Here is a 21,604-nt window from a genome sequence, read left to right on the forward strand (position 1 = left end):
CTCCTGACTTAGTCTCCTAAGGACTGGGATTACAGGCGGGTTTGTAATTAGTATACTGTGCCAGTTAGTTGGTGACACTTATGGCTATGATACTTCAAGTCTGTATGTAATGTATAGTTACCAGATGCTGTTAGATGATGTACCTGTTTCATTTACATAGCTCTTCTCAATATCCCTGTGAAGTAGGAATTTTTATTCCAATTTTGTAGGGAAATACTCAAGAAAGATAAATAGATGACTAGAGGGTCATATAACTAGTAATGATGGGCTTGGTTTTTAACTTTGGTTTGTCTGGCTTCAGAATTCAAGCTGTTTCCTTTATGCTACACCAGTAATGAGTGTATTTGGGGTGTTTTTCCTTCTCATTTTAAGTAGCAGGGCATACCTTGCTTATGTTGGAAAGGAACTTAGTTTTTCTTGTTTTTACAGATGAACTTGAGATGCTTTCTGAAGCAAGAGCCCGCCTTGCTAACACTCAGGGAAAGAAGGCCAAGAGGAAAGCAAGAGAGAAACAGCTGGAAGAAGCAAGGTGTGGCTTTCTCCATTCACGTTCAGCACTCGGTCTGTGTGTCCTGACGCCTCATCAAACGGCAGGACTTAGCATCACTGTTTGATGAAGGGTTATCCAGTTCCCATTTTGCGATATTCCTTAATTTCATTACCGTGAAAAAAATCTCGCTTTATTCTAACCATTTTAGTTTTAGAAAAAAAAAATACATGTTTAAAATATTGTTTCTTAAGACTTGACAGAAGTGACATGCAGTTTGGCCAGTGTGTTGTGTTTGTTCTGTTAGCATAGCAAAGCTTCATCGATTGTGGCCCCTTGGAGTCTAGAGGACACACAAGCTTACAAGTGAGTTTTCATGACTGCTGGTTAGTTATTGTCCTTGGTTAGTATTGGGCAGGCATTGGCTGAGAAACAGGATTCTCAGCTAACATAGAGTTAGTGAGCTTTGGACCAAAAATTTTTAGGCTTTCATAGAAATCTACATTTGAAAAGTAAGGTCTCATCTGGGCTCACACTTGGAAGGCTCACACTTATAATTCCAGTACTTGGGAGGCTGAGACAAGAGGACCACAGGTTCGTAGCCAGCCTCAGCTACTTAGGCCCTCCACAACTCAGTGAGACCCTGTTTCAAAATAAAAGAATAAAAAATAGGGCTGGGGGTGTAGCTTGGAGGTAGAACGCCCCTGGGTTCGATCCTCAGTACCACACACACACACACACACACAAAAGCGAGGTATCTTTCAGTACGTGGGAGGCTGAGCTAGGAGGATCGCAGGCTCAGGGCCAGCGTGCAGTAACTTAGTAGGAGACTGCATCAAAATAAAAGATGCTGGGCGCTTCCTGGGTTCAGCCTCAGTACCATACCACACACTCCAAAAAACGTAAGGCATCGCCTTTTTCCCAAGACTCTCTTCACTTTCTCCTCATGTTGCCTTTTGGTTAAATCTTTGATTAATAATTTTAATGGCCCAGAAACCCAGATGAAATTGATAAAGAGACCATCCGAACTGTATAGCTTATCAACTTTTGGGGTTGGGGCATCAGAATAACCCCCATAGCCGCCACAGTGCCTTTTGTGGTCCGTAGGTCGGCCAGGAGCTGTTTCTGGACCTCGTGAGCAGCATCCTGTTGTTGATTTTCCCAGTAATGGTGTCAGAGTGTCAGATAGCGGGATGGAGGAGTATTTCTCGCTTGAGGCGGCGTGTCGGCATAGTTGAGCATCACTAAAATAGTTACTTTTGATGGGAGTATGACCGGGCTGAGTTGATGAACAAGCAAGAGGAGATACTACTTTTTCTACCCGATATTAGTCACATTTCTATTCTATGCATTATTTAGGGTTAAATGATGTTAGATTGAAGAAAAAAAATCCACTTTTCCATTTTTTTGCCCAGGGTTGCTTGGGGACTCAATTTTTTGAGCCTTTTAGCCATGCGAGTGGGCTAGGCTTATGAACAAATGCATATGTGAAAAGCCTCCAAGTTTGGCTAGCTTTAAATGAATTTTTGCAGTTTTTAATTTACAAACTTTAAGTAGTGTCATGTAGACATCTTATATCAGGTTGAACTGGCCTGTTTGCAAAGTACAATGTAGGATTACTTACTTTAAATGTTAAATTATAGCTCCATCTTACAAATTAAAGCATTTTAATGACTGTGAAAGTAATACATTTTTCCTTCCAGTCGTAATATTTTCATTTTGGGAGATTGTTCGTATAATGCTATATTGTGTGGTTATATTCACTTAGCAGTATGTTGTAAAGGTTTTATAAAGTGATTTGAAGTCTGTTTCTTTTTTTTTTTTTTGGTGGTACTTGAGATTGAATCCAGAGCCATTCTACCTCTGAACTATACCCCATCTCTATTTTATTTTGAAACAGGGTCTCATAAGTTGCAGAGGGCATCACAAAGTTGCTGAGGCTGTCCTTGAGCCTGTATTCCTCTGTCAGCCTACCAAGTACTGGGATTGCAGTGCGCCACCATGCCCGGCTTGTTTTTGTTAAAGAATGAAATTACTTTGATATTTTGGAATATGTCCTTTCAAGCTTTTCTTTTCTTTTCTTTTCTTTTTTTAGTACTGGGGATGGAACCCAGGGGCATTCTACCTCTGAGCTACACCCCTATTCGTTTCTTACTCTTTATTTTGAAACAGGGTTTCACTGAGTTACAGAGGGCCTCACTAAGTAGCTGAGGTTGGTTGCGATTCTCCTGTCTCAGCCTCCCAAATGCTGGGATTATAAGCGTGCACCACCACGCCTGGCTTCAAGCTTTTTTCTTAATGTAGGTATATGCTAAATATACATAAATTCACCTATATTTATACAAGATTGAATCACATGAGCTGTGAGGTCAGCTTTTAATCTTATTGTAACTTTCTTTTTCTTTTTCTTTTCTTTTTCTTTTTTTTTTTTTTTTGATGCTGGGAATGGAACCTAGAGGCATTCTGCCTCTGAGCTATACCCCAGACCTCTTGTATTTTTAATTTTGAAACAGGTCTTGCTAAGTTGCTGAGGCTGGCTACAAATCTGTGATCCTCCTGTCTCAGCCTCCAGTTACTAAGATTATAGGCATGTTCTACCACATCCAGCAGCTTTCTGTTTCTTTGCAGTTTGTCATATTTTTTTTCTTGGCAACTGGACATTTTATTTTATTTTGCGGGTCTGGGGATGAAACCCAGGGGCATTCGACCTCCGAGCTATACCCCTAGCCCTATTTTTTTTTATTATTTATTTATTTATTTATTTGTGGTACTGGGGATGGAACCCAGGGGCTTTTCTACCTCAGGGCTATACTCCTATTTTATACTTTATTTGGAAGCAGGGTCTCACTGAGTTGCTGAGAGCCTCACTAAGTAGCTGAGTCTGGCTTCGAACCTGTGCCATCCTCCAGTCTCAGTCTCCCAAGTGCTGGGATGACTTTTTTTTTTTTTTTTTTGGTGGTACTGGGGTTCCTGGAAGCCCTTCTACCTCTGGACTACACTCCCAGACCTATTTATATTTTTATTTTGGAAACAGTTTCTTAAGCCAGTAAGGCTGGCTTCAAACCTGCTTGATCCTCCTGTTTCCGCTTGCCAAGCGCTGGGATTACAAGTGTGCACCACCATGCCCGGCTTTTATTTTGTGATTTTTATAGTGCTACAATGTTAATAAAATTTGAACCTCAAACCTGTTTTATCTTTTCCTTTTTAATTTATTTAATTTATATTTAGTTAAGTACATTTTCATTCAGAGGTATGGTACATATTGTAATTTTTTCTGGTTTTTCTTTTTGCTTTATGTATATATACTTTTAGGGTTTTTTTTTTTTTTGTAGTACTTAGGGTGGAACCCAGGGGCTTTAATCTTCTAGGCTATACTCCTAGACCTATTTTATATTTTATTTGGAAACAAGGTCTCACTTAAGTTGCTGAAAGCCTCACTAAGTAGTTGAGGCTGGCTTCGAACCTGTGTGATCCTCCTCCTGTGTCTCAGCCTCCCAGGTGTGGGGATTGCAGGCGTGTGCCAACACACCCGGCTGTATGTGTACTTATAAATGTGAAAACTGGAATTTTTCATCTGGACATGCAAGTGCGTGCCCACGCTCCCAGTACTTGGGGGGCGGAGGCAGGAGGGTCACAGGCTCAGGGTCAGCCCTAGCACTTAGCAAGGCCCTCAGCAGCTTAGTGAGACCCTGTTTAAAAACAAAAAGGCTTGGGTGTAGCTCCTGGGTTCAATCCTTAGTGCCAGCAAACAAACAAATATATTCTGGTGAATGTTGTGAGATGAGGGTTTAAATATTTCTTCCCCAAATAGCTGGGTGGTTTTCTCAACACTGTTGGGTTAGTCCATTCCTGTGTAATTTTCAAGGTGATTCTGCATTCTCTTTCCTTAGGCGTCTTGCTGCCCTTCAGAAAAGAAGAGAACTTCGAGCGGCTGGCATCGAAATTCAGAAGAAAAGAAAAAAGAAGAGAGGGGTTGATTATAATGCCGAGATCCCGTTTGAAAAGAAGCCCGCCCTTGGTTTTTATGATACTTCTGAGGAAGACTGCCAGGCCCTTGCTGCAGACTTCAGGAGACTGAGACAGCAGGACCTCGACGGGGACCTGAGGTCGTAAGTGTCTCTTAGTTTGGAAATAGAGAGGTGTCGAGGGCGCTCTGTGAAGGTAAGTATTGTCCCTGCCAGAACCAAAGGCTTGTAGGTTAGCACACTCCGGCCCATTGGTGCCTTTATTTACTTCAGGGCTTCACTTTTCAGCCATGCCCCTCTGTCCCGGTTTGGCACAGACTGTTGAGTGCATTTCTTGAATTTTGAGTGCTTGGCTCTTTTTTTTTTTCTTTTGTTTTTTTTTATTGGTGCACTGTAGTCAAACATCATAATGGGATAAGAAAAAAAATCTTGTGTAGACATACATGCACACATCGCCCAGTTAGCCCCTACCCGATCCCCACCCTGTTCCCTTCCCATCCCTCCTTCCCATGCTTGGCTTAGTGGTTGACATCTAGTATTATAGCAATTTATCCAAAATTAACAGTGATAATCTCACATAACAGTTTCATTTGTCTGACACCAAGCTTTTGATGACTTAAAGATAACATTTCATTATTTCTTTTTGCTTTCTTTCTTACCAGAGAATGTTTTTTTCTTTTTTGTTTTAGGTGAAACTATCATACATTTATTTATTTATTTTTCAGAGAAAATCTATCCTAATATGGAATATGGACTCTAGATACCCAAAACGATCTCGAAAAAGAACAAAGCTAGAAGATGTATATTTTCTGATTTCAAACCAGATAAAGCTACAATAATTGAAACAGTGTAGTACTGTTCTAAAGGCAGATATATAAACCATTGGAGTTAAATAAAAGCCTAGAGATAGATTCTTCCATATATTGTCAAGTTATTTTTGACAAGGTTTCCACGAACATTTGGTGGAGGAAATAATAATCTTTTAACTAAATATTGTTGAAAAATAATAATTAACATGAAAAAGAATAAAATTGGACCCTTACCTAACACCATATACAAACATTAACTCAAAATAGATAAAAGACCTAAATATAAATCTTAAAGACTATAAACTTTTAGAAGAAAATCTGGGTCATATAACCTCACAACATTGAAATTGGCCATGATTTCTTGGATATGATTTCAGTGGCACAGGCAACAGAAGGGTAAACAAACTCCATAAAAAAAAAAAAATGTATATCCAAAGACAATGTAAACAGAGTTAAAAGTTACTGATAGAATGGGATAAAATATTTCCAAATGCTATATCTGAAGGTATATTAATATTCCAACTAGAAATCCTAAAAATTAGCAACAATAAAAGCAAACAATACAGTTTAGATATAGGTAAAAGACTAACATAAATAATGAATCTCCACAGATAACCAATCTTAGTTGTCTGTTGGATGGAAAATCTTGTTTCTCTGGTTCTGGTGTGTGTTACCTATTTCTTCTTTGTAGTTAATCTCTTTGAGTATTTTCTCTAGCGCTGGTTTTGAAGACATAAATTCCTTCAGTTTCTTTGTCGTGGAAGCTTCTTATTTCCCCATCTAATTGGATAGTGCTTGGATCTTAGTGGACCTTTTGCTCACTAAATCACATCTTAACATTTATGTGTATTTATGAACAAGTTAGATGTTTTACTAATGACCAGAAAATATCTGTTAAAATCTAGTCTGGTTTTTTTTTTTTTAGTAAATTTTGTCCCATTTTTAATATGAAATTAAAAGATAAAAATTACCAATAATTTCTTCAATCTTTTCTCACTCGATGGGCTAGGTAGTATGCTTAGGAATGCGTATGTCCCAGCATAGAGGAGATTTTGCCTATTCGTAGAGATTTTTTTCTTTTTTTTTTTGGCGGGTCTGGGGATGGAACCCAGGGGCATTCTACCTCCAAGCTACAGCCCCTGCTATATTTTTTTATTCTTTTTTATTTTGAATACTGGGTCTCACTGAGTTGCAGAGGGCCTCACTAAGTAGCTGAGGCTGTCCGCGAACCTCGATCTCCGGTCTCAGCCTCCTGGATGCTGGCATGACCAGCGTGCGCCACCACGCCCGGCTATTTGTAGAAGATTTTAAGGTTTCTTTAAGCCTGCATATTGTAGGGAGCATTTTATGATTGTACAGGAATTTCTTACTGTGTTGGTCTGCTGTTTCTGTTGACATGGAAGTCTGCTAAGCAGGCCCTAGCCCTGTAAAGCAGGGCTTCCCTAGTGCACTCCATTTTACTTTTCAGAGTAGGTCTTGCTTAGGTGGGCTCTGCAAACAAATTAAAGGGGAAAACTAATCTTTTGGAAAGAGTAGATGAGCTGGGGAAGGAACCATAAGTGGAGGGAGCGGGAGTTATTCCTGGAGACTGCTTTGAGCTGGCTCCCGGCCTCCAGCATCCTTGGGTGTCGTCTGTCAGTGCTGAGATACCCTTCAAAATTGAGAAGTTGTACAGTCGTGGCCATTTCTCAACAGCGTTAGGCGCTTTAAGGATCCACTGTGTGTTTGCCCCTCCTTCGCACGCTTCTTTCTTGCTTTGCACCCTCAGCTTCTTTCTTTTCCTGTGTGCATGCACACTTCTGTGTGGACACAATCACAGTCTAGGAATTGTTTTTCTTTTGACGTTGTATTTAATGTCAAAAGACTGCTTATTGTAATCTTTAGCTATATTTAAATTTTTCATACTGAAATTAATCCATCCCATTTTCTTAATAATCTTATTCTGTTTTCATTTGTGAATGTACCAAGAGCTTAATATCTATTATTTTTGCTTTTTCAAGGTTTTTTTTTTAAATGAGATTGTTCAAAGGGTATGAATATTTATATGGCTTTTAATGTTTTTGCCTAAGTGTGACTTAAATATCTTCTCTGCCTTAATCCATGGTAGTGAAAAAGAAGGAAGAGACAGGAAGAAAGACAAGCAGCATTTGAAGAGGAAAAAGGAGTCCGACTTGCCGTCAGCCATCCTTCAGACGAGCGGAGTCTCCGAGTTTACTAAAAAGAGAAGCAAGCTAGTTCTCCCTGCCCCTCAGGTAATCTTCTAAAAGCGTGTTTCTGTCATGGATTTATATGCTTATTTCATTTATTCAGAAAGTGTTTAAGGGCCTGTGTATCAGGCTTGTGCTGAGTACTCTCAAGAAACTGACATTGTGATGGGTGAGCCACACTTAAAAAAAAAATCACTGAGCCGGGCGTGGTGGCGCACGCTTGTAATCCCAGCGCTTGGGAGGCTGAGACAGGAGGATCGCACAGGTTCGAAGCCAGCCTCAGCTACTGAGTGAGGCTCTCAGCAACTTAGTGAGACTCTGTTTCCAAATAAATAATATAAAATAGGTCTGGGAGTATAGCCTGGAGGTAGAAAGCCTCTGTGTTCTGCCCCCAGTACCAGAAAAAAAAAGAATCACTGTGCTATAGTATGCCTAATGAGCACTGCTTTTTGTGTAAATGATACACATTTTAAGCGGCCCTGCCGTGTAGTAAGTATTGTTAACACTTCTGGACTCCAGCAGGGTGGCTCCGGGCATCCCCCGTGGGCAGGTGCGGCCTGCTGGGGGAGGGGGGGCTCCAGCGAGCGCTTTGTTAGGCCACGCTTCTCTGTGTTGGGATAACAGCAGTGAAGGTCAGTGTGAGAGTTGTGGAGAAAGAGATACTGGTCCTCTGACTCATGGATGAGCAGGGACATGGGAGCTCTGGGTAGCCTCTCGTTCTCTTGAGTAGTGCAGCCTGTAGAATTGGACAGGTGTAGTGGGCCGAGGAAAGGACACAGCAGCCCCGAGAGCGTCCTCCCCCGAGTGCATTGGCTGCACCAGCACAAGACTCAGGAACACGATGTGGGCGTGAGCATAAGTGAGTTTTGTCATGTGCTGCTGTTTTTAGTAGTCATCCATCCATCCATCCATCCTCCCCTTCCCTTCCCTTCCCTTCCCTTTCTCCTTCCTTCCTTCCTTCCTTCCGTTTTTTTTTGGTACTGAGATGGTACCGTGGCATTCTATCTCCAAACGACACCTCCAGCCTTATGTTTTATTTATTTTTGAAACCAGGTCTCCCTGAGTTGCAGAGGGCCTAGCTAAGCAGCTGAGGCTGGCCGCGAACCCGGATCCTCCTGTCTCAGCCCCCAAATTCTGGGATGAAAAGTGTACCCCCACACTTGTAAATATTTCCTAATTGAATTTTGCCCGTAGCTTTTTTCCCTTAATATTTCTTAGAATCACTTCTTTTGGTAAAATTAAATATTTTAATTAAGTTGTTGGTAAAATTACTGAGCTAACATCTTTAGATTTTTTTAGGCATCTGTGCTTCAGTGGACTCTCTGTGATATTTTATTTTATTTGTTTTTCAGACTTATTTCTTTCCATAGTGATAGTTTCGTATAAACGCATTTTATGTTCTTGGTACATGAGTACATTGGTTTGAAAGAATTTCAGCATGGGAATAAAGCCACTGTAGCTTTGTTTCATATGTGAATTTCCTTTCCCACAGTATATATGAAAGGCTTTTAAAATTATTATAATGGCCAGGCATGGTAGCACACACCTGTAATCCCAGGACTTGGGAATCTGAGACAGGAAGATCTCAGGTTTAGAGACCTGCCCCCAGCAGTTTAGCAAGACCCTCAGCAACCTAGTGAGACATTGTTTCAAAAGAGAAAATAAAGCAGGGCATGATGGCACATGTCTGTAATTCAAGTTTTGGAAGGCTGAGACAGGCGGAGGCAGGTTCCAGGCCAGCCTCTGCAAGTAGTGAGATTCCCATCAAGACTCTGTTCCAAAATAAAAATAAAGTAGGGCTAGATGTGTGTAGCTTGGAGGTAGAATTACGCTGAGTTCAATTCTAAATACTGCAAAACAAACAAACAAAAGCAAAAAACAGAAAAGTAGGCCTGGGGGTGTACCTTGGATGTAGAATGCCCAAATTCCATCCCTAGTATCAGAAAAAATTATAATGGAAATTTAAAAGCCACAAAAAGTAGAACAGTGCACACGCGTGCTTACCACACAGCTGCAGCAGATTCGTCTTTGGGGAGTATTTTAAGTTCGCTTCTCAGCTAAATTGTCACCTACCATGATAATTGTGTCCTTTTAGATTTCAGATGCAGAGCTCCAGGAAGTTGTGAAAGTGGGTCAAGCAAGTGAAATTGCACGGCAGACTGCCGAGGAGTCTGGCATAACCAACTCTGCTTCCAGCACTCTTTTATCCGAGTACAACGTCACCAACAGCAGCATCGCTCTTAGAACACCAAGGACGCCAGCCTCCCAGGATAGGATTCTGCAGGTAAGGGGTAGCACGCGCCCAGAGCCAGCCTTCGCTGTGCTGTCCTCAGAAGACCGGGAAGGAGCGCCTAAGTTTGTTTTAGGGTCAGCATTTGAACTGAGTTCTGAATGCACAGCCCTAGAACATTTCCACAGCACTAATTAGTTGGTTTTGTTTCTGTGTTCATTAACTAGCTAATTAATTATTTTTTTTTTTGTGTGTGGTACTGAGGGCAGAACCCAGGGGCTTTCAACCTCTGGGGTACACTCCCAGACCTATTTTATACTTTATTTGGAAACAGGGTCTCACTAAGTAGCTGAGGCTGGCTTCAAACCTTTGCAATCCTCCTTTCTCAGCCTCCCAAGCGCGGGGATTACAAGCGTGCGCCACCACACCCGGCTTGCATTTGTTATTTTATAATGTGTGGAAGCCAATCTTCCCACTCTCATTTTTCTTTTCTACCTGACAGTAAAGCACACGATTTTAATTTTCCTGTTGCCTCATCATCCTAGGAAGGTATGAGACGTGTAGTGGGTGGTTTTTACCCCCTGCCCTGCGTTTCTGTGCCCGGTTGACACAGTACACCTGCTGCACTTCTCCCCTCTCCTCCCCCAAGCATGGGTGTGCAGACCCCACGTGTTCCCAGGGTGTCTGTGCCAGACAGGTTTTGCTTACACATCCAAAAAACACTGTTGAGGCTGTTAGCGCTCTTACATTCTCATTTCTTGTCTCTATTAGAAATAGAATTCCAGGGTCTTAATTAAAAAATAAAATAGATGTGTAAGGTTTAATAAGAAAAAGTTGTGTCCCTATTGGTTCTATACAAGTTCTAGTTATAATTCTTTGTTTATATTTTATTTTTATTAAAAAATTTTTTTTTCTGCGAGTCTGGGGATGAAACCCAGGGACATTCGACCTCCAAGCTACACCCCCTGCCCTGTTTTTTATTCTTTATTTTGAAAACCGGGTCTCAGTTGCAGAGGGCTTCACTAAGTAGCTGAGGCTGTCTGCAAACCGCGATCCTCCAGTCTCAGCCTCCCAAATGCTGGAATTACAAGTGTGTGCTACAGCGCCCGGCTAATATTTTTTTTTTTTCTTGGTGGTACAGTGGATGGAACCTGGAGGCTTTCTACCTCCGGGCTATACTCCCAGACCTATTTTATACTTTATTTGGAAACAGGGTCTCACTAAGTTGCTGAGAACCTCACTAAGTAACTGAGGCTGCCTTCAGGCCTGTGCGATCCTCCTGTCTCAGCCTCCCAAGTGCTGGGATTACAAGCGTGCGCCACCATGCCCGGCCTGTTTTTGTTTTTATTGCTAAGATGCTCACGACTTGACTATTATTTACTGTTTCCCACGTAGAATCTGGACATTTGGCTCTCTCACCCCCTCTGTCATGCACCTGTTCTTTTTGATTCTTCCTGCTGCCATTGTAGTGATGTGATTTTGGTTAGTTTCATATTTGTGATTTATACATCTTTAAGCATTGTTCATCGCTGAGACAAAAACTATAACTTACATGACACAGACGCGTAGTATTTGTATATAATGTATAACAATACTCTGCTGTGCAGTATTTTTTTCTTGGGAGTTAATACTTGTTTTATTCGGTTGCTAAAGCTCTTGAATACTTAGAGCTTATTCAGCCTTCACCTGTGCACTCTCTGCCTCCTCTGTTCTGGCTGACTAGATCTTGTCTTTCTGTTCCTGGCAGTCAAGCCAGGGAACCTGCCTGGATCCTGGCTGGCAGATAAGGCTGCCCGCCTGCCTAGGAGATAAGCAGACAATAGAAAAAGGAAAAATTACTTTTATCTAGTTTGATCAAACGGGGGAAAAAGCAGCTAGATTGTTTCTCCCTGGTTTTACAAAAGTGGTTACAATTTTAGAAACAAATGCCAGAAACCAAACTGCGGAATTAGAGAACAAGTCAGTTTCAGCTTCCTCGGCGCTCCCTGGGGCCAGAGGGTCGGTCTTTTTTTGTTTCCAGTCTCAGCATGATGAAGTTCAGTGGCTAAAGCTGTCCAGAACTTTTAATTCTCAAGGGTCTCTGTTTCATGAAGACGCCTTTCTCAGAACTTCAGAAGGTCTGGTCAGGACTGTGGACGCGCCAGGCCTCTACAGCATGGGCTTTCGCTTTCCCTTCGCTGGCACTGTAGAAAGAAGTCCTTGGTCCCGCTCTGGGCTCCGGTCATTGACCTTGGCACTGTAGGAAGTCCTTGGTCCTGCTCCCTGGCTCCTGTCTTTGACCCTGGCACTGTAGGAAGTCCTTGGTCCCGCTCAGGGCTCCTGTCTTTGACCTTGGCACTGTAGGAAGTCCTTGGTCCTGCTCAGGGCTCCTGTCTTTGACCTTGGCACTTTAGGAAGTCCTTGGTCCTGCTCTGGGCTCCTGTCTTTGACCTTGGCACTGTAGGAAGTCCTTGGTCCTGCTCAGGGTTCCTGTCTTTGACCCTGGCACTGTAGGAAGTCCTTGGTCCTGCTCTGGGCTCCTGTCTTTGACCCTGGCACTGTAGGAAGTCCTTGGTTCCGCCCAGGGCTCGTCTTTGACCTTGGCACTGTAGGAAATCCTTGGTTCTTTGACCTCCCTCCCTTGTTACTGCGTCTAATGCTTCCATAGCTTACTGAGAAAGGGCTGTGGGAGGTGGAATTTTTAAAAATTAAAAACTTTTCATTGGTAAGTTAAAATTGTATTTATAGTATATGACATTTTGATACATACATACATTGTGGGATGGTTGAATTAAGCTATTTAACATGCATTACCTTACCCATTTTTTTGTTTGAGAACACTGTGTGTGTGTGTGTGTGTGTGTGTGTGTGTGTGTGTGTGTATGGCACTGGGATTGAACCCTGGGACATTCTGCCTTTGAGCTACAACCTCAGCCCTGTTTTATTTTTTTGTGGTACTGGGGATGGAACCCAGGGGCTTTTTACCTCTTGAAATACACTCTCAGACCTATTTTTATATTTTATTTGGAAACAAGGTCTCACTAAGTTGCTGAGAGCCTCACTAAGTAGCTGAGGCTGGCTTCGAACCTGTGTGATCCTCCTGTCTCAGTTTCCCAAGTCCTGGGATTAACAAGCGTGCACCACCACGCCCAGCTCTTATTTATTTATTTATTTATTTTTTAAACAGGGTCTCACTGAGTTGCAGAGTCTCACTAAGTACCTGTGTTCCTCATGTCTCAGCCTCCCAGGTACTGGGGTTACACGCGTGCACCACTTACTTGGCTCTGAGAGTACTTAAATCTACTTCCCTTTGTTTTTCGGAGTACTGGGCATTGAATTTAGTGATGTTCTACCACTGAGCGACATCCCCAGCCCTTTTTGTTTTTAATGAAAAGACATGATCTCACTAAATTGTCCAGGCTCACCTCAACTTGCAGTCTCTCCTGCTTCGACCTCCCACATACCTGAGATTACAGGCATTTGGCACCACGTGACTAAAATCCACTTAGAAATTTTCAAATTATTCAGTGTAGTCACCATGATGTACAACCAGGTTTCTAGACCTTACTTTGGTCTGAAATTTTGTGTTCTTTGGCTAACATCTCTACTTCTCCCATCCATTAGCCTCTGGTAACCACTGATTTACTTTCTGTTTCTGAAAAAGTTTGACTTTTTCAAAGGAGCTTGGTGTTCAGGGTGCTCTTTGGTGATGGGCTTCTTCTACTTGGCATGATGTTTTCAAGGTTTATCCATATTGTAACATATCAGCAATCCCTCCTTTTCTACTGCTGACTAGTATTCCATTGCATGAATAGATCATCTTTTCTTTTCTTTTCTTTTCTTTTTTTAATTTTTGCTGGTCTGGGGATAGAACCCAGAGGCATTCGACCTCCGAGCTACACCCCTTGTCCTATTTTTTTATTCTTTATTTTGAAGTGGGTCTCACTAAATTGTGGAGGGCCTCACTAAGTAGTTGAGGCTGTCTGTGAACCTTGATCCTCGGGTCTCAGCCTTCCGGAATGCTGGGATGGCAAGCATAGGCTACCACGCCTGGCTTTAGACCATGTTTTTTTTTTTTTTCTTTCGAAACAGGGCCTCACTAAGTTGCAGAGGGCTTCATTAAGTAGCTGAGACTGTCCTTGAACCTGTGGTCCTCCTGTCTCTGCTTCTCAAGTACTGGGATTACAGGTGTGTGCCACCATGGCCGTTATCACTGTCTCTCTTTTTAAGAACTCATCTTTTGCATCATTTCTATTTCTCTTTCACTGGCCAGAACTTAGGTAAGCTGCTCCTAGTGACTGGAACATGTAGCTCTGTTTCGGGCAACCAAATGCCTGGTTAAATTTGAGGCCTGTATTGCTGTGGAAGGAGAGAAAGATTCTGGAGACAGCAGCCTTTGCCACAGTCAGGTATTGAAAGTGGTCTTTGGGACCTCTAAAACGGACTGAGAGAATTTAAGAATTTTGTCTAGTTCACTGGTAAAATATATACTATTTTAATGCAGACATTTGATAAGTTAGTCTCTCTTTCATGAGCATTTGCTGGTTGGTTAAGTCTGTTCTGTGTGTGATACAGGTGGCACCTGTGCTGCTGTTGTGGTCGCTGTGGACATGAGTTTTACTGCTCTCTTCGTCTCCTCTGATCAAGTCCTGCAGTCAGTGAGGGTTCCACTAGGGGAGTAGAACCACCGCGAATGTCACAGAATTAGGTATTCTTTAGAGGAATTGGACCTACATACTTGTAGGGAAAGCTGGGGAAGAAAGTTCTGAAAAGGAGAGTTGGAGGGTGTTATCAAGAGTCGGCGCGCAGAGGGAAGCCTGGCGCTGGGCAGGAGGGCTGTGGGGCCGAGGGCGCGGGGCCTCGCTCTTCGTATCACTTGTTTTCTCAGATGGCTGTGGTCCTTTGGCTCTTTGCCAGCAGCCAGTGGGTGGCGGCAGCTCCCAGCTGATGGGGACGTCCTGGTATGTGGCGTGGCTCCTTGACACTGGCTTTTCTGGAGGCCTGACTCTTTTCCCACTTTGAAATGGTTTCATTATTGCACGCTGGCCTAGAACCTGTGATCCTTGTCTCAGCCTCCCGGGTACTAGGTTCGAAGGCCTCATAAATTTCTTCCCAGGAAATGGTTTTTAGAATAGCAAAAAGAATACACGTAGGACTTTGATAATATGAAACTTGAGGTTCTTTCTTGTGAATAAGTACATAATATAGTTTATTATTTTTTTTAACCTCAAAACTTAGTGGCCTAATATGTTTTCTTATGATCATGATTTCCGTGGGTCAGGAATTTGCACAGGCATGAAGAAAAAAGTGGCCCAGGATACCCAGGGCTTCAGCCACGAGTCTCGGAAGTGAGGTGACCGGGCGGGTCTCCCGTGTGTGGTCGCTGTTGGAGGCACTCGAGGATGCAGGATGCGGGGGAACCTGGCTTGGGCTTTCTGTCAGCTCGTGGCCTTAGGGTTGTTGAGCTTCAGGCATGGTTGGTGGGTCAGGGTTCCAGTGTGAGTGCTGTAGAGAGTATGGTCGAAGCAGAATCATTTATTTTAAACCAGCCTTGGAAGCCAAGCTGTGACTCCTTGGCTATATTCTCTTGGTTATAGGAGATTCTCAAGGCCATCTATCTGGGGGGTATAGACTCCACTGTGTGTGTGTGTGTGTGTGTGTGTGTGTGTGTGTGTGTGTGTGTACACATACCTGGGATTGAACCTAGAGGCATTCTACATCTCAGTTATGTGCCCCCAGCCCTATTGTAGTTTTATTTTGAAATGGTCTTGATAGATTGATGAGTCGCACTGCTTGCTGAGGTGGTCCTTGAACCTGCAGTCTTCCTGTTTCAGCCTCCCAAGTACTGCAGTTACAGGTGTGTGCCACCACACCTGGCTGATCTACCTTTTGATGGATGTAGTATTGAGGTTGGCTTGAACATTTGGTGTGAGAGAGACGGTTGTGACCACCTTTGAAAAGTAAAGTCTGCCACAGGCCCTGAGCTGGTGCTCAGGAGAGGTATAGGTGCCCAGATGGTGAGGGCGGGTGCTGGAGGAGGGACTACAGAGCACAGCCGCTTCTGCCTGAGGAGGGCCGCGGGGACTGAAAGGAGCCTCACTGCCTGAGTCTGTGGAGTAAGCGGGGCGCTTGGGAGTACTTACCTACCGTAGGAGACACAGTCGGAAGGGCCAGTGAAGACGGATCAAGAATCAGCGATGACGCCAGACTAACGCTGGTGTCCTGACATTGGCTCAGCTCACATCGAGACGTCAGTTCTTAGTGCTCTGATGTAAGTGGTAGGACGCAGGCAACAGGAGAGGTTTGGGCTGATGCTGGCCTCCTGTGTGAGGCACAACAGCACCTTGACATGTAGAACTATTCCAGAACTTCTGATGTGGTTTATAAGGTGGATAGGCGAACAGAAGCACTGAGACCTGCCGTAGCCTGGTACTCATTTTCCTTTCTTGGTTTTCACTAAGAAAATATGTGAGCCGGGCGTGGTGGCGCACGCTTGTAATCCCCGCTTTTGGGAGGCTGAAACAGGAGGATCGCACGGTTTCGAAGCCAGCCTCAGCTATTTAGTGAGGCTCTCAGCAATTTAGTGAGACCCTGTTTCCAAATAAAATATAAAAAAGGTCTGGGAGTATAGCCCGGAGGTAGAAAGCTTCTGAGTTCTACCCCCAGTACCACACACACACACAAAAAAAGATGTAAGACTTCTACCCGCCTCAAGATTTGTACAGTAGGACTGGAAGAGAAGATCCTGCTAGCCTGTCTAAACTGCTAAACATGCTTCTTTGCCCCCTTGTTGATCAGGAAGCCCAGAACCTCATGGCCTTGACCAATGTGGACACCCCACTGAAAGGCGGACTCAATACCCCGTTGCACGAGAGTGACTTCTCGGGTGTGACCCCGCAGCGGCAGGTTGTCCAGACGCCAAACACAGTTCTTTCTACCCCATTCAGGTACTGTAAAAATAAACATGCTTAATATTTTAGGAAAACTTGAAGCCAAGAACTTGGGCAGCATGTTTGTGCTGATGTATGTTCAGCTTATTTTTTTTGATTTCTCTCTTACTCCTAGTAATAAATAATATATCTAGGAAATGGTTCATTGCTCTGGAATTTCTTTTTTCTTTTTCTTTTTTTCTTTTTTTGATACTGGGGATTAAATCCAGGGGCATTCTACTTCCTAGCTACGTTGCCAATGTTTTTTTTACTTACTTTTATTAATATTTTTATTTTATTTACTTATTTTTTGCGGGTCTTGGGATGGAACTGAGGGGCATTCAACCTTCAAGCTACACCCCCTGCCCTATTTTTTTTATTCTTTATTTTGAAACAGGCTCACTGAATTAATGGAGGGCCTCACTAAAAGCTGAGGCTGTCCGTGGACTGTGATCCTCGGGTCTCAGCCTCCCGAATGCTGGAATTACAAGTGTGCACCAGCATGCCCAGCTTATTTATTTTATTTATTTTTATTTTTTATTTGTTTATTTTTTTTTTTGGTGGTACTGGGGGTGGAACCCTTCTACCTCCGGGCTACACTCCCAGACCTATTTAATAATTTTTTATTTGGAAACAGGGTCTCTTAAGCCAGCGAGGCTGGCTTTGAACCTGTGCGATCTTCCCGTCTTTGCCTCCCAAGTGCGGGGATTACAAGCGAGTGCCACCATGCCCGGCTATTTTTTTTTTTTTTTTTTTTAAGCAGCATCTTACTAAGTTGCTGAGGTTGGCCTTGAGCCTGTGATCTTGTCTTAGCCTCCCAGGTACTGGAATTACAGGAATGTGCCACCGTGCCTGGCTTGGAATTTTCATTTTTCAAATGCTATCACCTGTTTCTGAATATTTTGTATTTGATTTTAAAGAGTAGATGAATTCATTGTTAATGATCACTTGATAAATTTATAAAAGTTGTAATCCCTTTAGTGCATGTATTACTGCTCTGCCTTCAACATGTGAAAATTTCAAACATTCAGAAAATTTAAAAGTGAACATTCATAAATCTACACCAGTTGGTGGATTGTTACTCATTTTTTCTTTCATATCTTCTTTATTCTCTATAAAAGAATTTATGGAAAAACTTTTGAAAGCACAATTCAAATGTAGGTGGCTCTTTTATTAATTCGATTTTTGCTTTTCTAGGACTCCTTCTAATGGAGCTGAAGGGCTGACTCCCCGGAGTGGAACAACTCCCAAGCCAGTTCCTAACTCCACCCCGGGTAGAACCCCACTGAGAGACAAGCTGAACATTAACCCGGAGGACGGAATGGCCGACTGCAGCGACCCCTCCTACGTGAAGCAGATGGTAAGTGCCAGTTCCCTTTTAGTACTCTCAAGGGGTGTGTGTGGATCGAACTCCGCCTCGAACCTGCTAAGCAGACACTACACGAAGCCATATTCTCAGCCCTGGAAATTTGTTTTGATCTCTCATTGTTACTAGAATAAAAATCTCCCTTCCACAGTGCATAGCGCAGATAACTTAGGAATCTATATATGTGTTAATGCCAGAAAAGGAAAATGATTTGTGAGACTTGATGAGAAGAGAAACCTTTTGGGCTCATAAGCCAATTTTTTTTTTAACTTATTGATAGTTTCAAAGTAATGCTTCTTATATCTTATTTTAGTTTATATCATTTACTAATTAATACATTTTCTGGAAGGATACATTTATTTTTTCTTTCTATAATTTAAATTTTGAGTTTCAAATGCCTTAAAATTAGATTTTGAGCCTGGATTCTTCTGTTTGCTCTATGTTTAGGACAGTCTAGTCTCAGATCCAAGTTATGTGATGTCTGTTGATCTCGGTGACGTTTTCTTGGTACGCCTGCCAGGCGGAGTCGAGCGCTAACTGTAACCGTCTTTGCTTCTGCCCACGCTGCTGCTTTTCTTGCTCCTCTCGGCCTTATCTGGTGCCACAGGAAACCATTGTGGAGTTGGGGTTTTTGGTGGTAGTGGGGATGGAACCCAGGGGCATTCTACCTCAGAGGTATACCCCAGATGTATTTTATTCTTTTATTTTATTTTTTTATTTTATTTTATTTTATTTTTTGGTGGTACTGGGGTTCCTGGAAGCCCTTCTTCCTCCGGGCTACACTCCCAGACCTATTTTATATTTTTGAAACAGGGTCTCTTACGCCAGCGCGGCTGGCTTCGAACCAGCGCGATCCTCCTGTCTCCACCTCCCAAGCGCGGGGATGACAAGCGTGCGCCACCACGCCCGGCTTATTCTTTTATTTTGAAACAGGGTCTCACTGAGTAGCTGAGTTTGGCTCCAAACCTGCGATCCTCCTGTCTCAGCCTCCCAAGTATTGGGATTATAAGAACTCGCCACCATGCTTGGCTGTGAAGTTTTTTAAAATGAGTTCCAAGGATGCTACAACCTTCATTCAACTTATAAATTATTTCTGACTTCCCATATAGGTTTGGTTAATGTATAATTATTTTAATGCTTAAATTGATTACTAAGGCCAACTTTAATGGTTCTGTCAGAATTAAACAAGAGCCTGCTATGTGCAGAGCATGGATTTGATTATTTGGGGGATTTAAAGGTGAATAAAGATGTCCTTTGTTTTAATGGTGGTTAAAACAAAGAAGATTGGGAAGTGAGACTGGGAGGTGAGCCAGGAATGTACTGGGAAAAACTTTGGGTATGAGGTGGTTTCTTTGGGAACTTCTTAGTAGACCAAGGACAGGTTAACTTTTGAATTTGTTCTTTTCACTTCTTACTTAATAATCAATGGCAGAAATGTATTTGTTCAGCAAAAATTTGCTTGGTCTGTTTTCTTTCTTTGTAGTGGTGAATTTGGAATCTTTCATTGATTGGAATTTGGTAGTTAGGTAGTGTGACTGAGTGCTCCAAAGCCGGGAATGGCCCAGAGCGCCTTCGTAGTCAAAAGGTTTTATTGGTCTTACTGCAGGGAAGAAAGGGAGATAGAAAACAAAAGGGATCATTTTTCTAGAATTATTGTTTAAGCTCCTATTTTTGGAAACTCTTATAGAATACTGATTGAATACTTAACACGTATGAATTGAGAAGGACCGTTTCTTTTTACAGGAGAGAGAGTCTCGTGAACATCTCCGATTAGGACTGTTGGGACTTCCTGCCCCTAAGAATGACTTTGAGATTGTTCTGCCAGAAAATGCCGAGAAGGAGCTGGAAGACCGCGAGACAGACGATACTTACATTGAAGATGCTGCTGACGTGGACGCGCGAAAGCAGGTGGGTGCTGTGCCGGAGAGGAGTGCTTGAGTGTCGGGAGGCTCAGTGAGTGAACATTGCCTGTGCAGTGTCTCAGGAGCTCTCATTGAACATTTTTTCAATATAAAAATTATCCTAAATTAAATTACATCATTAGTAATATATGCTCACTTGCATAATTGATAATATACTCACAATATCTTGATGGGCATTCTTAAAACTTATATGGAAATTTAAATGCTCTGTCAAATTAATTATGCCTCTAAAATATCTATCAGTTATCTTTCAGGTATTGCTTCAGTCTAGTAAAGAAAGGATGTTAAAAACAATTACATCTTGGATTAGTTGAGTGAAAAATTAGTCATCGTAAACTAATAAAAAATGTGGATTGGAAATAGAGGGAGAGTATGTCAGAAGGAATAAGTGACACAGTGTACTGATGTGTCTTACAATTACTTTCTCATTCGCACGTAAGTGCCCAGTGACGCATTAGCTCCATTTTTGAAGTGAGGAGACAGACTCTGGTGTCTTGTGGCTGTGAGTGGTAAATCTCAGCTGGAAGTGAGGCCCTGTGGCCCTTGGGCCGACTCCTGTGGCAGTCCACTTCAGGATGGCATTAGGAATCTTAGTCTCGGGCTGGTATAAGAATGCCACCAGTGGAAGTCCTCCTTTGGAGGAGACCCATGCGAGTGTGCTTTCTGGTGGGGGACAGTGGGAGGTAGTCACTGTGTTTTGGTTGTCTCAGCTGTTTTGCATTATATTTCTGGTCTCAGAAGTGGCATGACGAGTTGGGCAAGGTTGTGCATGCTTGTGATCCCAGTACTTGGGGAGGCTGAGACAGGAGACTTGGCAGCCAGCAAGTACTGAGACTCTCGTTAACCTACCAAGACCCTGTTTGAAAAAAAAAATAGGGCTGGGGGTGTAGCTCAGCGGTAGAATGCCCTTGGGTTCAATCCCCATTTCCAAAAAAAAAAGAAAAAAGAAAAAAAGAGGAAATGGCATGGAATTGTAATGTTACCACATGGTTTATAACTTGAGAATCAGAAAACATGGGCTGGTGTTTTAAGAAAAGTCAGTATCTTTGTGAGTAGAAGGGAAGGGTTGTGTTGTGGGAGTTTCCTCCAAGTTTAGGCTTGCCATTTAGTCAAGAAGAGTGCTTCTCTGACGGCTGGAACCAGGTGACTTGGGAGGATGTGCTAGTAGACATTGGAAGTTCTTGGTTTCTGTTGTATTGAGAATGAGTAAGCAGATTGATTTTCATGGTCTTAATATTCTCTACAAATTTACTCAGATTTCTACAGCTTTAGCTTTTTTATTTTATTGCGGGTGTGGGGATGGAACCCAGGGGCATTCTACCTCTGAGCTACACCCAAACCTATTTTTTATTCTTTATTTTTAAAAAATTCTTTTTTGGGGGTACTGGGGATGGAACTCCAGGGCATTCTACCTTTGAGCTACACCACCAGCCCTGTTTTTCATTCTTTATTTTGAAATAGGGTCTCACTGAGTTGCAAAGGGCCTCACTTAAGTAGCTGAGGCTGTCCTGGAACCGCGATCCTCCTGTCTCAGCCTCCCAAATGCTGAGATTACAAGTGTACACCCCCAGGCCTGGTTTATTCTTTATTTCGAAGCAAGGTCTCACTAAATTGTGGAGGGCCTTACTAAGTAGCTGAGGCTGGCCACAAACCCGTGATCCTCCTGTCTCAGCCTCCTGAATACTGGCATTACAAGCATGCACCACCATG

General features: G+C 42.7%; 1 protein-coding gene across 1 annotated transcript in view; it reads left to right on the forward strand.

Annotated features, from left to right (window-relative positions):
• The window catches only part of CDC5L (cell division cycle 5 like), a gene marked incomplete at both ends in the record, with an annotated part of 47,515 nt that overhangs the window by 8,091 nt on the left and 17,820 nt on the right, over positions 1–21,604 (forward strand). The window contains 7 exons of the mRNA XM_080700265.1: positions 430–529; positions 4,378–4,596; positions 7,369–7,513; positions 9,564–9,752; positions 16,476–16,624; positions 17,804–17,966; positions 19,716–19,880. Coding sequence (XP_080556391.1) covers positions 430–529; positions 4,378–4,596; positions 7,369–7,513; positions 9,564–9,752; positions 16,476–16,624; positions 17,804–17,966; positions 19,716–19,880 — 1,130 coding nt within the window. The remainder of the gene's footprint in view (positions 1–429; positions 530–4,377; positions 4,597–7,368; positions 7,514–9,563; positions 9,753–16,475; positions 16,625–17,803; positions 17,967–19,715; positions 19,881–21,604) is intronic.

The sequence above is a fragment of the Muscardinus avellanarius genome (assembly GCF_963383645.1).
Source record: "Muscardinus avellanarius genome assembly, chromosome: 8".
In the NCBI taxonomy this organism is placed as follows: Eukaryota; Metazoa; Chordata; class Mammalia; order Rodentia; family Gliridae; genus Muscardinus; species Muscardinus avellanarius.